Source organism: Crocodylus porosus, unplaced genomic scaffold (genome assembly GCF_001723895.1).
Source record: "Crocodylus porosus isolate Cpor-Errol unplaced genomic scaffold, CroPor_comp1, whole genome shotgun sequence".
Taxonomy (NCBI): Eukaryota; Metazoa; Chordata; order Crocodylia; family Crocodylidae; genus Crocodylus; species Crocodylus porosus.
The window spans coordinates 76,520,009-76,533,283 of NW_017728918.1; the positions used below are offsets into that span (position 1 = coordinate 76,520,009).

Consider the following 13,275-nt stretch of genomic DNA (forward strand, 5'->3'; position numbering starts at 1 on the left):
TTTACAATTATCAATAGACAGTCTCATTTTGCCCAACATATGGTCCCACAAATCACTAGCCTCCAGAGGCTAAACAGGTGTACAACAAAGTCAATATTTATTTATTTATTCTTTCAATTTATAAAGTGTGTCTCTGTGCAATACTCTAGCCATATGTACAATTCACAGTAAAACTCCAAACCTATTGTCTGGCTACAGTAAACCCCTTTTGTCATATTCACTATTAATTTCTATATAAATTATAACATCAGTGTTTGTAAATATAAACAACATTGCTAAACCTCTTGCTATTGATGATTTACAGCCACAGTGAATTCCTCTGACTTACTTTGTTAATTGTCACTCAGCATCACGATATCCGAGCAGATCTCAGACCATGGAATCCCTATTAATATTCATGGCAGTTCAAGGTGAAGAAATATATAGTAGAGCAAGCCAGTACATTCTGAAAAGAAAACACTTTGCACTTAGTCCAATGAGAGATGTTACTAGGTCAAATACAGTATAGATACAGTAAATAATGGGATTTTCTTTTATCATTTCTCACTGTCAGAATCTTCTGCTTAAGAGCTGTACTTGGAACACGTAATATTTTCCAATAATTTAACTACGCAGATTTTGTTCTATAATGAATTTTGATGACTATCCTTGACAGCATGAAGTTAGACAGGACAGAGGAACACAGTTGCATACTCTTCAGCAGGTATGATTATTTGGGCACTGACAATTTTCTTCTTTCTGGTCACAAATTGACTCTTTCACAAAAATAATTTGATCCAGGTATTTTCCCCAACTGCAAAGGACACACATCTGGCAGCTGGAAAGTCTTGTCTTGTTTTGTATTGGCCTCCTGGAGATCAGAATGCAGCAGCATTTCTCCATTCACCATTAGTATTCCTGAAAATCTACCCTGACTCCAGACCCATCTCTGTATGCAAGATGCTGAATTCAGCCTTGATACTGTTTGGGATCCCCATGCATTTCTGAACATCTTTTAGAGACCACAAATATATAAAATGTTTTATAAGTCACGGCCCTGGTTTTGTCCCAGTTCTGCACAATACTGTGAACTATCCCATTTCACAGAAGTTGGGAGAGTTAATTTCTTATTTTATGGGGTCCCAGACAAAAGCCCCGAAGAGATTTTCTACGCTTCAGCATGGCGATGGAGGTTTAATTCCTTGGACTCTCACTCCATTCTTGACAGTCTCCCATATGGCTGTATAGCCAGAGTTGTGAAGTCATTAAAGTTTCCTTTGGAGGCAAAGGGGGGTTTGACCATTAATCTAACAGGATGCTTCCCAAAGCCAGCAGGCTGCAAGCAAGGCCTCTGTTCTAGACCTGGGAATGGAGTTAGCTTCCTTATGCAAAATAGCATGTGCCATTTAGTTCAAGGACTGAAAAACAGGAGCGTATGGCAAGAAAAGGTTATTTATCATGTTTTGCTCTGCCCTTTAGACACTTTTACTGTTCTGGTTGTTATCACCAATTGTCTGTACTAGTGAATAGCAGTTTTAAACAGCTGTGCAATTGCATTAAATTAGTTAAGGGTTCCATAGCCAGGGAGCCTCAGGATAACACATATGCTCCCATTAGTGTCAAGATTCTGTGCTGGCTCTTAATCATCCGACTCCAGCAATCGTGGAGAAGTCTTTCATGTCAGGCCCTTACCCTCTGTACCTCCCAGCTTGTGCCTTTATATAGTAGCTTAACTTAGAGAACCTACAAGCCTACACCTTGCTCCGAGAGATGTGGCCTTTGACTTAAACGTGGAAGAGTTCTCAGAGACAGGTGAGATAGTCACTTAGGTGTTTCTAGGTAAGGAGGGAGATAACGATTTTAACTTGGGGGCATGGGCATGTCTTTTCCTTGCAACGGCAGGTCTTCTGCACTTCAGGAAAGATTCGCTCCTGGAGATAAACAGGTGGCTGCTAGGAGAAGGCATCTTTAACCAGAGTTCTGTTCCTGTAGCAGCCCTGCAAGCAGAGGCTGCCCAGTTACCAGAAATGACTGAATCAGCTTCCTGTCAAACCCACCCTTTTGCAGGGGCTGGTGGGAACCTTGTGCAGCCTGTCTCCAGCCTGGTGAATTCTGCACTCCTGGTTACTCTGGCCCAACTTCTACCAATACAAACCCTGGAATGAACCAGACCCTTCCTGTACTTCTGCTAAGTTTCAACCCTGGGTGCCAAAAGAGCATCTGTACAGCTTCCCCCCTCTTACCCTTCCCCTGCCCCCAAGAGCTTCAAGGCACATAAATAATCCCTGCAGTCGAAGTCGATATGTACTAAAGGTGTCACACATCAACACACTGAAATTCTATCATCTTGGGTGTCTTATTCAAAAGGCAGCACCTCCAACAGCACTCTGGCATTGCACTAAAAATGTTCAATGTTGGCACAGGAGAAAGCTGCAGATCACATGAACACCACTTTCAGCAGCACCATCAATTTCCCTGGGAGCATTTCACAGCCAAATACTGGCCAAAGGCATATTTAGACTTTATGACAAAGCGAGGGGTAAAAAAACAGTCCCATCAATACAATTACTGTATATTTAGGAAAAGTTCAGCTGTCTAGTTTCTGGTAGTTTATTTATGACTTACTAGTTTACCCAGATTCAAGGAAAAAAAAAATCAAGAATATAATTCTATTTCTCTTTATTTAGGCTTTAAGTGTCCTTCTCCTTCTCCCCCACCACCCCAAGCCCCTCTTGACAGTACAGACATTTAGTACATCAGTTGCAGAATCAGGAAGAGATAGATAATTGAATATTCACACATGCAGAATTAACACAGGCAGCATGTGGAAAATGTGGAAACAAGCGCAAAAAGAGGCGGCATCTGTTTATTGGAAATTAGAATGTAGAATACATTAAGGGAAGGTTAAAACACTTCATCTGCAGTAAGGGTTTGGAGGGAAGACGACCTTGCAAGAACTCTGGAATGTAGATTACGTAAATGGCTTAAACAATTTTGTTTCAGGGAAAGTAACTCTGTTTCTAAAGAAAACATTTTTTTTTTATGAGAGGGGCAGAAATTATATCAATATACAGTGACATTTTCAATAAGATGATCAGAGCTACAATAGTTTGTGATATAAGAACTCAAAGGATTAAAACTGTACTTCTAGGGTTTTGTAAAATACGTTGTAATACATGAAGAAATGAAAATATGAAGTTCTTCTGCAGGAGCTTTGCTCATGTAAAGCAGTATATAGCAACATCCCACCGACTGCAGAAAATGGAATTTTCATCATGACAAGATTATGTATCCTGCCTTCTGTAATTCCTTACTGAACTTAAAGAAATGTCTTTTCATTTTCTAATAAAATAATGTTATGCATCTTTAAGAGACATTTGTACGAATAATAACAACTGAAGCATAAACCTACAACATGCAAGTTTAATTTACAGGACTTCCTGTGAAAGGTTTTAATGATACCCAGAATTCAATATGAAAGCCAGGACCAAGATGATGATTTCATGTTAAACTTTCCATTGAAGTGGATGAGAGGGAAATCAATTTGCAATTGACAAATATGAGGTATTAATTTGATATAAGGATAAATAATATAGTGTCATTCTGTAGAGATATAAAAGATTGTTCTTTTCCAGGCACTGTCTGTGGGAATAATATGTTGGACATATAGTTATGACAATCTAACAAATATAGTTATTAAGTCTCAGCCCTAAAACTCGTTTTATGAGAGCTCTGGGCAGGTAAGAAAACTACAGATCAGGATACAGGATCACGGCCTTGGATAAACGTTGTTTTTTACTCATGCAGCAGAACAATTCCATCCCCCTTTCTTGTGGGGGGGTCTAATAAATTCATGACAAAAGTCATCTCCTAGCCACATAAGTTTCCATCTCTTCTAAAATAATTTCTCAGTTCTGCTAAGACATATTGACCAAGTTCTGGATTTTTCATTTTCAGCTCCTAGTACACTTTTTTAACTATTGATACCAGACAGACTGATTACACCCATTTAAAAAAAAACAGAGATAACTATTGAAATAATAAATTATAGACTAAACTGAAAATTTTTTTTTAGAGGTTACAGAAGAGGGAGAGAGCTGGGGGGAAGAACTGCAGTAATAATATCTATTATCCTGAGGGGAAAAGTCCCGTTTAGAAGGACAGTTATGGAAGTTTTCATAAATGACCATAAAAAAAGTTATGTATGTTGTTGGTAGCTCAAGTCTGGTATAATTACAAATACTGTGCAAAGCCTTATTCTTCTGCATGTGTCTGTTTCTTCATGCTAGCATAAAATGGTAAAATTTTCTATCTAATGAGCTCTCATTAACTTTATATTATGAAATGCCCCCTTCTCACCTTAATTTCTTTTCCATGAAAATGGAAGTGAGGCATACGTTTAAAATACATTACTCCTGCTCTCAATAACAAATTGACATATTTACAATTTTTTGATGGTCATTTCCCTGGGATTAAAGGAAGTTAATGAGAGTGTTGAACAGTGCTCTTTTCCTTCCCCTTTTAAAGTAAGTTATTTGGTTTCAAAACAAAATAAAATTCTACTTTTCCTTGTGGTGCCTAGGATTCACGTTCCATAGCACAGTCATGACAGAGGCGATTAGTGACCTTTTTAAAGTTATCAATGTTATGCATTTCAGAGAGAAAACGAGGTGAACACATAGTCCAGAACTATACTAACTGTACCATAGCAGATGTTACAATAGAAAACTGTGTACATGAGGCCTCTGTAATACTGATAGCAGCACTTCTGCCAATTTTCTTCCTCTCCTCCCCTCTCCCAAAGAAAAAGGGATGGTGAAAACTTTTAATGAGCCACTGCAGCAGTCCTGATAACTCTTAGGCAGAGATTTAATATTTTATCAAAATTGCAATGAAACATGGCAGTGGTGATTACAATCATCTCTGTGCGGGTGGTGGTCAATTATATCATAAATGCCTTAGTTGCCACTAGCGCTCTCATAAAGTGAACTGGACAAAGCTTAGGAGTACATTACAAAAATCTTTCTGAATTCCATCAGCAACCCTGGCTACAATCTGACTCTCAGGATTTTCTTCTTCTTGATTATGGAAATAAGTTACAAATGATATAAAAGTCCAACCCCTGAGGGAAAATTACTTGAGCAGTATAACATGCAATACAGAGAACTTTTCTCTCCCTTATACACTTTGGATTTGCACTGCTGTTAATGGGGAAGCGTGGTTCCACAAGAGGACTGTAAAGGGGTAAACCATGGTAAAAAAAACACAAAGGTGGCATTGAGGATTAAAGCATAGCTTTACCAAGTGGTAATGGGTGTCTAACTGCCACCTAGGAGCCTCATTTCAATGTTTGGGCATCAATGAGATCCTCTTCAGTTACCATCAAGTCCCCTAAGTTTCTGTTGCTAGCTCCAGGCACAACCACTCAGGTTTTCAGAGAGCACCCACCAGACTGAACCTCGCACGACAGAGAGGAATGAGACATTTTGGGGCAGGTGGGGTGAAGTCTATCCCAAAGCTCAATGGTTACAGTGTCTTTATCTAGGAGAGGAGAGGCCTGTTTTTAAAATCACAATTCTGCCTAATTGGGAGCTAGGACTTGGACCCACATCTCACTTTGCAGGAAAAGGACGAAACTATCAAGCTGTTAGATACGCTGCAGTGAACATCACTTCAGAACATCTGTAGTCTGGTGGTTAAGACATTTTTTGGGTGGTGGAAAATGTGGGTTTGAATTCTCTCAGGCTGCGGCAGGAATTGAAACTAGGTTTCCCTCATCCTGAGATGTATGCTCCAATCACTAAAGACTTATGCCCCATTCCTATTTTCATCATTGGCTAGCTCAATGCTTAGGGTTTTATAGATCTCAATCTTAGGCTCCTAGCTATCCCCATGCACTATGCGGGGAGCCTGCATTCCTCACTCAAGTATTTCAGAGGCAGGGTAGGTTAAAAATTGTCCTGCTTACTGCTGTGACACCTAAGGGGCCAGCTCTAGAAGTTTTTAAAGTAAAGCACTAACAAGAATCTTCAGTCCATTAGAGCCAGGACACCAGGGCTGGTAAGTAAGTATGACAGATGTGGTCCATTGCTCCCACTCAGAGTTATAGCTCAGCTGATTCACCAAACACACAAGCCAGGCTGGCCCACAGTCAAGGGGACTGTGAGGGTAACTGCAGAGAGTTCCCATAAACACCTCTTCCATGTACTGTCTAGCTTGCTTGGGATCTCTGTTGCTCATAGCTCCACGTGCAGGTGACTAACAGCTTTCAAGCTGTTCAGCAGGCTTTTTGCTATTGAAATATTTTGGTGGAATATCTTGACCCTGCACAATACTCTATAAGCCGTGTTGTCATTCATATTATCAAAACTCAGTCACATCTCCACCTGCCTATACCAAATTATTAGACCAAACCAGACTGCCTATTTGCAAGTGGTTGACGGAGATAATGCAAAATGCTTTATTTCTGTTTGTATTAACTTTTTGATGGAGAAGAATGATCATGTCCAAACTGTTTAAATTAGCTTCTCATGTACTAAGAGCTGTGTTACAGTTGCATAAAGCTTTGCTGCTGTTTTAAAACCTTCCAGGTACTGCAGCCAGTATTAAATATGCCTTTAAAAACCCACTAAACACATCATTAAACAATTCGTTACAATATCTTCTCTATCTGTTCTTTAAAAGTCAAAGGCTTTACTTTCAGGAAGTGATACTACAGTCAGACATCTGTTCTGTTATCTACTGTGTGGTAAGACTCAAATTTCGAAGGCATCTCTATTAATCTCACTTGGAGGGTTTTTTTTCTTTTTTAAAAACGTTTTTTGGAGGCAAATCCTCTTGAGATGAATAAAACTCCTCCCAGGTGCAGAAGCTTACAAGAAGCTACAATCAGGTTCAATAAGTCACTTTCATAATGAAAAGAACCTCCATGTTCTGCACTATTAAGTAGCCTAAAGAGGCTTTTAGTTACTGCATTATCTGAAGTAACGATAGCTGATTTAGGGGAAAAGATTATCTGTTTCTACTTGATAAGATTACCGTAACGAAATAGAAGCTGCTCTGAATGAGATTTTAGGGACGTTTCTGGAGCTGAAGCTGTTAGACACAAAAGTAGCCTTTCCTTCCCATTAACTCTGTAAAGTTAAGAGTTTGAATAACTTTAAAAGTAGGTATGTGGTTCACTGATGTTGCCAGGAGGTACACACTTACCACGTTCACAGTCTACAAAGAAGTCTTAAAAATCTGGGTTATTCAGTCAAGTGAAAAATTGAACAGCACCTTAAATAAAGTTTTAAAGGCACTTGGAGGGGAAAAAATAGAGAAAGGTCCAAGAGATAACCAAGGACACCGAAATATTTGAGAAGCCCAACTTGCCTGGTGCCCACATTTTAACAGTTTAGGCTTACATGGTGATTAAGATCTTGAAATAAGTTCCACCAAATCCATAAGTTCCACCTTCCCATTATACTTGTTTTAAATTAAACTGCAGAGAACGAGGTTCACACATCAAGAAACCCTACAATCCTAGTACCCTTTTTTTTTTTTGGGGGGGGGTGGTATTAGAAGATTTTTCAGTTAGTTATTTTAAATCCAGGGAAATTACAATTCAGTCAAGGTCAGGGAGCTTCTTATTATTCAAGAACCTGAAACTTGCTTTCTACACAACCTCCCCCACCCAGCAGAGAGGTTTTTAGGTTGGAATTTGCAAGACCTGAACATTTTCAATACAGGAGCAAGGTTACGACACCTGTCTCCATTCTATACATACAAGCCCTTCTGTTAACATAAGATAGCTCTAACACATTGACCTGACCCTGACCCAGCTCCTGGGGAATGTGCTGCACACACTGAGCTCAGCGTACTGCCACAAAATGTCTTTGTAAGAATATCATACACCGACTGCTGGGTATAAAAGCCTACAGTCTGACCCCTCCCCAGAGCTCTACACATTTCTACACAACGTGCTTTCTTTTGGTCTGCAAAAACAAGTTTTCCAATAGAAAACTGGATGTTAACATTTTCTATAGAACACAGTTAGTAGGGAGTTTCAAAAATGCATTGTGAGAAGCACAAAACTCACTGAATCTTAATTAGATTGGTGCCAGGTGCATTTGAAAATGCACCAAATAGTCACAGAAGACTCTTCTTATCTATTTAATATGGATGTTTCTAGTATTTAATAAATTTACACATCAGTTGAAAGACAAAATATTTGGGAGTTCATCTTCCCATCTGTGATAATAGTTAAATGCTATGTAAGTTATTGGAAGAGCAGCTTATAACTTTGAAAAAGATTAAATAGGTGAATAGATTCCACTTGCAAAGATAAAGAACTTGGATTGTGTATAATGTGGGATTATTCCAGATGGGGACAGTGTGCAAACATTCATGGGGAAAGAGCTATATCACCACCACATTGCTAACTTGTCTCATTTTCCAGTTTTAGTATCTCATTTTGTCCAGCCGCTGTGAGGTGAGATAAGAGTCTTTTATAGGCTTCTCTGTTAAGAAACAAAAGCAGATAGCAAGTTAGTTAAACAATCTCACAGACCTTACAGATAAAAGCACATCATTCCCAAACAGACTATTTACATAACGTAATGTAAAACCAAATGAACTACTTCTTTTAGTATTTACAAAACTGCTTTGTACGCTATGAATTTTTACCAAGTTTGGTTAACAGGCAAATGGGGAGTGAACAACATAGAAGTATACCAGGAGTACTCAGAAGTCCATCTGCTAAGTAAACTTTCCTAAGGTAACTTTTATTTTTTTTTAATTGTACATTTACTTGTCTAGCTGAGGCCTGGAACAGAATAATATACTGAGCTCAGCATGTTCCAAAGGCTGACATAGCCTGCTTCGAAGAAGGCTACAAGGAGCCTGGAGAGAAGGTAAAAGGCCTTGCCACTATCATTACTGCATTATCAGTCTTAACATTCATATAAAGAACAGATGCATTTAATATTTCACTGTATTCATTTGCACAAATTATTAGCCTCTGTGGTCATTTGAGTTCTGCAGATAGATTATATAGCTTTCCTGAAATGTTCTTATGCATCTCTGATAAACTATAACATCAGATGTTGTCATTATGACCAATTGGTAAGATTTCATGGCTTTGTCTCCAACAAGCAGGGTCAGGAACCCAGCCTCACCCAGATGCGAGGCGCAGCTACCTCTTACTTTCACTCACTCAGTGAGCCCTTTGGAATAATGCATTCTTGCCTATAGAGTGGCCCAGTTGAAAGGGGAGGGGAAGAGTGTAGTCCTGACCCAGCCTTGCCTGTAAGCCTGGAGGTTTGGGCACTCTTCCGAGAAGGAGAAAATGTGGCTTTGAACCTTCTTAGGCTGAAGAGGGAATTAAACTGGGTATGAGCTTTAAGCACCAGGCAGTTATGCAAAAGGTGAACCATCATATTTTTGGATAAAAGTGTCTGTGACTGTTGTGCTTTGTGCTCATCTTAGTGCAGCAGGTGCACATTAGGAGTGGTCTTAGCACACCTGCCAGACTGGGCTCTTGAGAGGACATAGGCAGATGAACGCATAATTGGGGAATCCCAAACATGTTCGCAGGAGGTGGGCACTGAGATGCTTTGGACATGTACTGCTGCAGATCTTCCAGTGCCTACACAACTTTACAGGAGACATCTTGGGTGCTTACAACTGTCCAGATGCCTAAGCAGTTAGGCAGGGGTTTTGTGGAGTGCCCTCTTGGATGTGCATCAAAGGAATGAAAGGAACACATAGCTTTTTATAGAAAAGTATTATTGATCCATTAGGGCAGGGGTTGTCAACCGGGGGTACATGTACCTCTGGGGGTACTCGAGAAGGCCCTAGGGGGTATGCACGGGTGGGCGGGGATGGAGCGCCACCATGAACCATCCCATTCTGCTGCATAGGTGTCACCCACCCAGTCGGACGTGGAGGGTGGGGGCAGCTTGCATGTGATAGCTGCCAACGCTCCGCATGGCTGCGTGCCGCCCCCCACATCTGGCCAAAAAGGTTGAAAACCCCTGCATTAGGGTATTCTTAGGGGTGCACACATGGTATGATTACAGGCAACCCCCACTTAACACTGTTTCGCTTAGCACTATTTCACTATAACGCTCAGTTTAAATTGATACCCTATTTCACCTAGCACTCAGTGAGTTTTGTTATAAAGCCATCTTGGGCCATTAACAACAATTGCGGTCACCATCTTGGGTCGTCAAATACTTTTGGTTTCGCTTAACGCTCAGTTTTTCAGGAACCAATTAAGAGCCCTAAACAGCAGTTGCCTGTACTACGGAACAATTTACCCCAAATTGTGAGTACGTTTTCTGCAAAGCAATGAGGAGAAGCAGGCCCATAACCAACTGTCCTAAGTTTGCCACTCACAGTAAGCATTATTACAGACCATAGCCCAGAGGTTGGCAATGTTTTTGGGCAGAATGCCCTTTCCTTGACAACTGCCCCAAGGTGCACATGCCAAGCAAAATGCCTTCAAGTGCCGTGCTCCAGCATCTGTGCTGGGGATTGTCTACCCCTGGTATAGCCAGTAGGTGAAAGGGGAATTGGTTAGCACTGAGGAAATGACCAGGATAAAATTCACTGAAGGAGGAAACACACAACTTGATCCACCTAGCAGTATCCCTGCACAGTAAGGTTACCACATTTTTTGAAGGATAACTATACAGGATACAAGGGATTTACAGTACAAGCTGCATACAGCTGGCTCATTTGGCAGTAAGAAGGATTAACCTGCCAGCATGTGTGTCAGATCATTTTTCTAGCCCATCTTCACTGATGTCCCTGAAGTGTTATTAGCAGCTCCAAAACTGAGTAGGTCTTGTCATTTCCAAGGCTGTATGCAGTGAGTAACAACCTAACCAGGTTTAATGAGGTGCAAACAGCTGAAGAAAGGCTGAGGGCTGGCTCTGAATAACACTGTAGGTACATCAATGAGGTGTGCAAAGTTGAAAGCTTCCCATTCCTGTACAAATTAGCAGGCACACTTAAATCAGTTTAAAGTAGTGTCTTTAATACTGAACTGGCTAGTGCCATTTGTACAATTTAAATGGCTTCCCACCCTCTCACAGCCATCTTAAATGATTGGGGCCACACTATACAGTAGCCTTGTGTATCAAGTATCCATTCTATGTGCACGATATAGTAATGTCATTTCACTATGCAGCAAATGGATCATGTGTCCACATCCTTAGTTGTGCATAAAAATATCTGAGTTGCAATCTTTATCAAAGCTTAAGACTAGTGGATCTTGACTTTTCATAGTAAAATGAGTTACACATTTATGTACAAGAGCCCTCTCCAGTTTGTAGTCCTGTAAATAAGTAAGCATCTTCCTTAAGATACATTTGATATTCCTCTGCTTACTGAAGAAGGCTAATTTCTTGACCTTTATTTCTCTTATGCTCCCCTGAGATATATTACATACCAATGAACTTTTGGTTCTGAGAGATTATGTTTTGATATAGCTTCAATTTTAATTTGATGTCTTATAATTATATTATGTAAAAGTCAGTATAGACTTTTAAAAACAGAAATGACTAACAACATAAAGTTAAAGGATCAACAATCATCTTGTTGTTTTGGTTTTTTTTTTTTTTTAACATGGCCCAAGCATGATTTTTGTTCAAACTGTGCTTAAAAATTCTTAAAATGAATCAATCTATTTAAATTTTGCCAAGAGTTTCCTCCTAGATTAGATATCTACTATATAATTTTACTATGTAATTTTTAAAAATGCCCTGAAAATACAGACTTACAGCACAACCTAATTGAACACAGGCATAGACTGTAATATCTTTGGAGTGGGGACTAAATTTTTATTTGTTGTTTGTACAGCACATAGTCTAATCCAAACTTGGTCCAAGATTGGAGCTCTGAAGTGTAACTGCAAGAAATATATGATAATTAATGCTGTTATAGGCACCTAGGCTCTTCATAAAGTACCTACATGTGTGCACACATGCAATCCTGATACCAAAATATCTGAGGAAGTATTTCACAGTTACAAAGCATTTGCTTTTTATTTTGCTAAATGTTGAATAGAAGGTAGTTGAGCATACCTACACCTCTTACATGAAATCTGCTAAAGTGTAAAGTTGCCTTCTATCAAGAGATAAACCTCTATTGTTTGCAGACAATAAGCAATGATAATAAATACAAATCATACCTCTGTGTAGTGTTTCTGCCAAGCCCTTGTTTATGCTCTGAATCCTTCAGAGACTGAGTGATTGTGGGAATTAGGCTGATAACTAGCATTTGATCCAAAATAGCCACAGTTTCTAGGATGCTGAAAACCTGATGATCATATATTGTGGTGTAGTCTTGAATAAACTGCCTGAAGGAGAAACGGGGGCATTTAGTGCAAATTCAAAACTAGCTGCAGAAAGCATGCAAAAAGACAATTCTCAAAAGAATCAAATCAGAGGCAGCAATTTGACTTCACAGTTTTCATAGGACACAAAGCCTAACACTAAAGACTCGTGCACAAACTTCTACCAGTGAAACTTTATACCCTCAGAATCTCCAAGCTGCTTCACATGGGCTGCCTCTTTCATTGCACTCTGCTCTGTAATAGGAATCTGCTTGCATGCAGGAGCTTGCAGGTGTGGGCTTAAATGTATAACAGACAAGTCCCACAGAGTCAGGAGCGCAGAAATAAAAATGTTCTTATAAAACATCACCATTGTCTTAACTTGGGCCCACAACTGACTGCAAATATATCCAAACTACATGAGTTTCTTGAGCATTTAAAGCTGCAGGCAGAATCTGAATTGGAAGCAGATTATGCTAAATCAGAGATGAAATGTTCCCTAACTGGCCACACTGAGGAATGTCAGGGCATACCATGTGGGAGCTGACAGAGGCCCACTGATTACAATTGGGCTTTGTGCATCTGTTCCCTGCACAGCACAGGGTCAACACTTACATCTGTAAAATGTCTTTAGATCTAGGACACATGTAGTGTTTGCTTGTTCTATATTGGGGGGGAATAGATCCAAAAGAATTTAGAGAAGAGTGTAAGTAATTTTCATTAAGAAATATTTGCATATTGCAAATTGGGAATTTCAATGTTAAAAATATAAAAGCAAACACACTTGGATGTGGATTTGAATTTAGGTATGCATGCTTGAAATTAGGCATATGCACTAGCCTGCTTAGTATCTGACATGCTTCACCATCTTCTGGGGAGTTCTCCATTAAGAATGCAAAGCACCTCTCAGCTGCTTATCCTTCAAAGAAAAGCCCTAATCTACAAGAAAATATACACATTTGTTTTTGTACTTT

At 39.6% G+C, this 13,275-nt stretch overlaps 1 protein-coding gene and 1 long non-coding RNA gene across 4 annotated transcripts in view; one reads left to right on the forward strand and one right to left on the reverse strand.

Annotated features, from left to right (window-relative positions):
- Positions 1 to 2,390: 2,390 nt before the first annotated feature.
- On the forward strand, positions 2,391 to 6,385 carry LOC109311884. The gene is made up of 2 exons (XR_002101647.1): positions 2,391 to 4,436; positions 4,470 to 6,385. It is a non-coding gene; the product is annotated as an uncharacterized LOC109311884 (long non-coding RNA).
- Positions 6,386 to 6,783: 398 nt separating this feature from the next.
- MMS22L (MMS22 like, DNA repair protein) overlaps positions 6,784 to 13,275 on the reverse strand; it is a 149,098-nt gene continuing 142,606 nt past the window's right edge. For 2 of the 3 annotated variants that reach the window (XM_019537783.1, XM_019537782.1), the window contains exons 24-25: positions 12,158 to 12,325; positions 6,784 to 8,480 (exon numbers count right to left, since the gene is read on the reverse strand). In XM_019537783.1, the coding sequence (XP_019393328.1) occupies positions 8,399 to 8,480; positions 12,158 to 12,325 (250 nt within the window). In that variant the 3' untranslated portion in view covers positions 6,784 to 8,398. Of the gene's footprint in view, positions 8,481 to 12,157; positions 12,326 to 13,275 lie in introns of those variants that run through there. The other variant, XM_019537784.1, reaches the window with a different exon arrangement.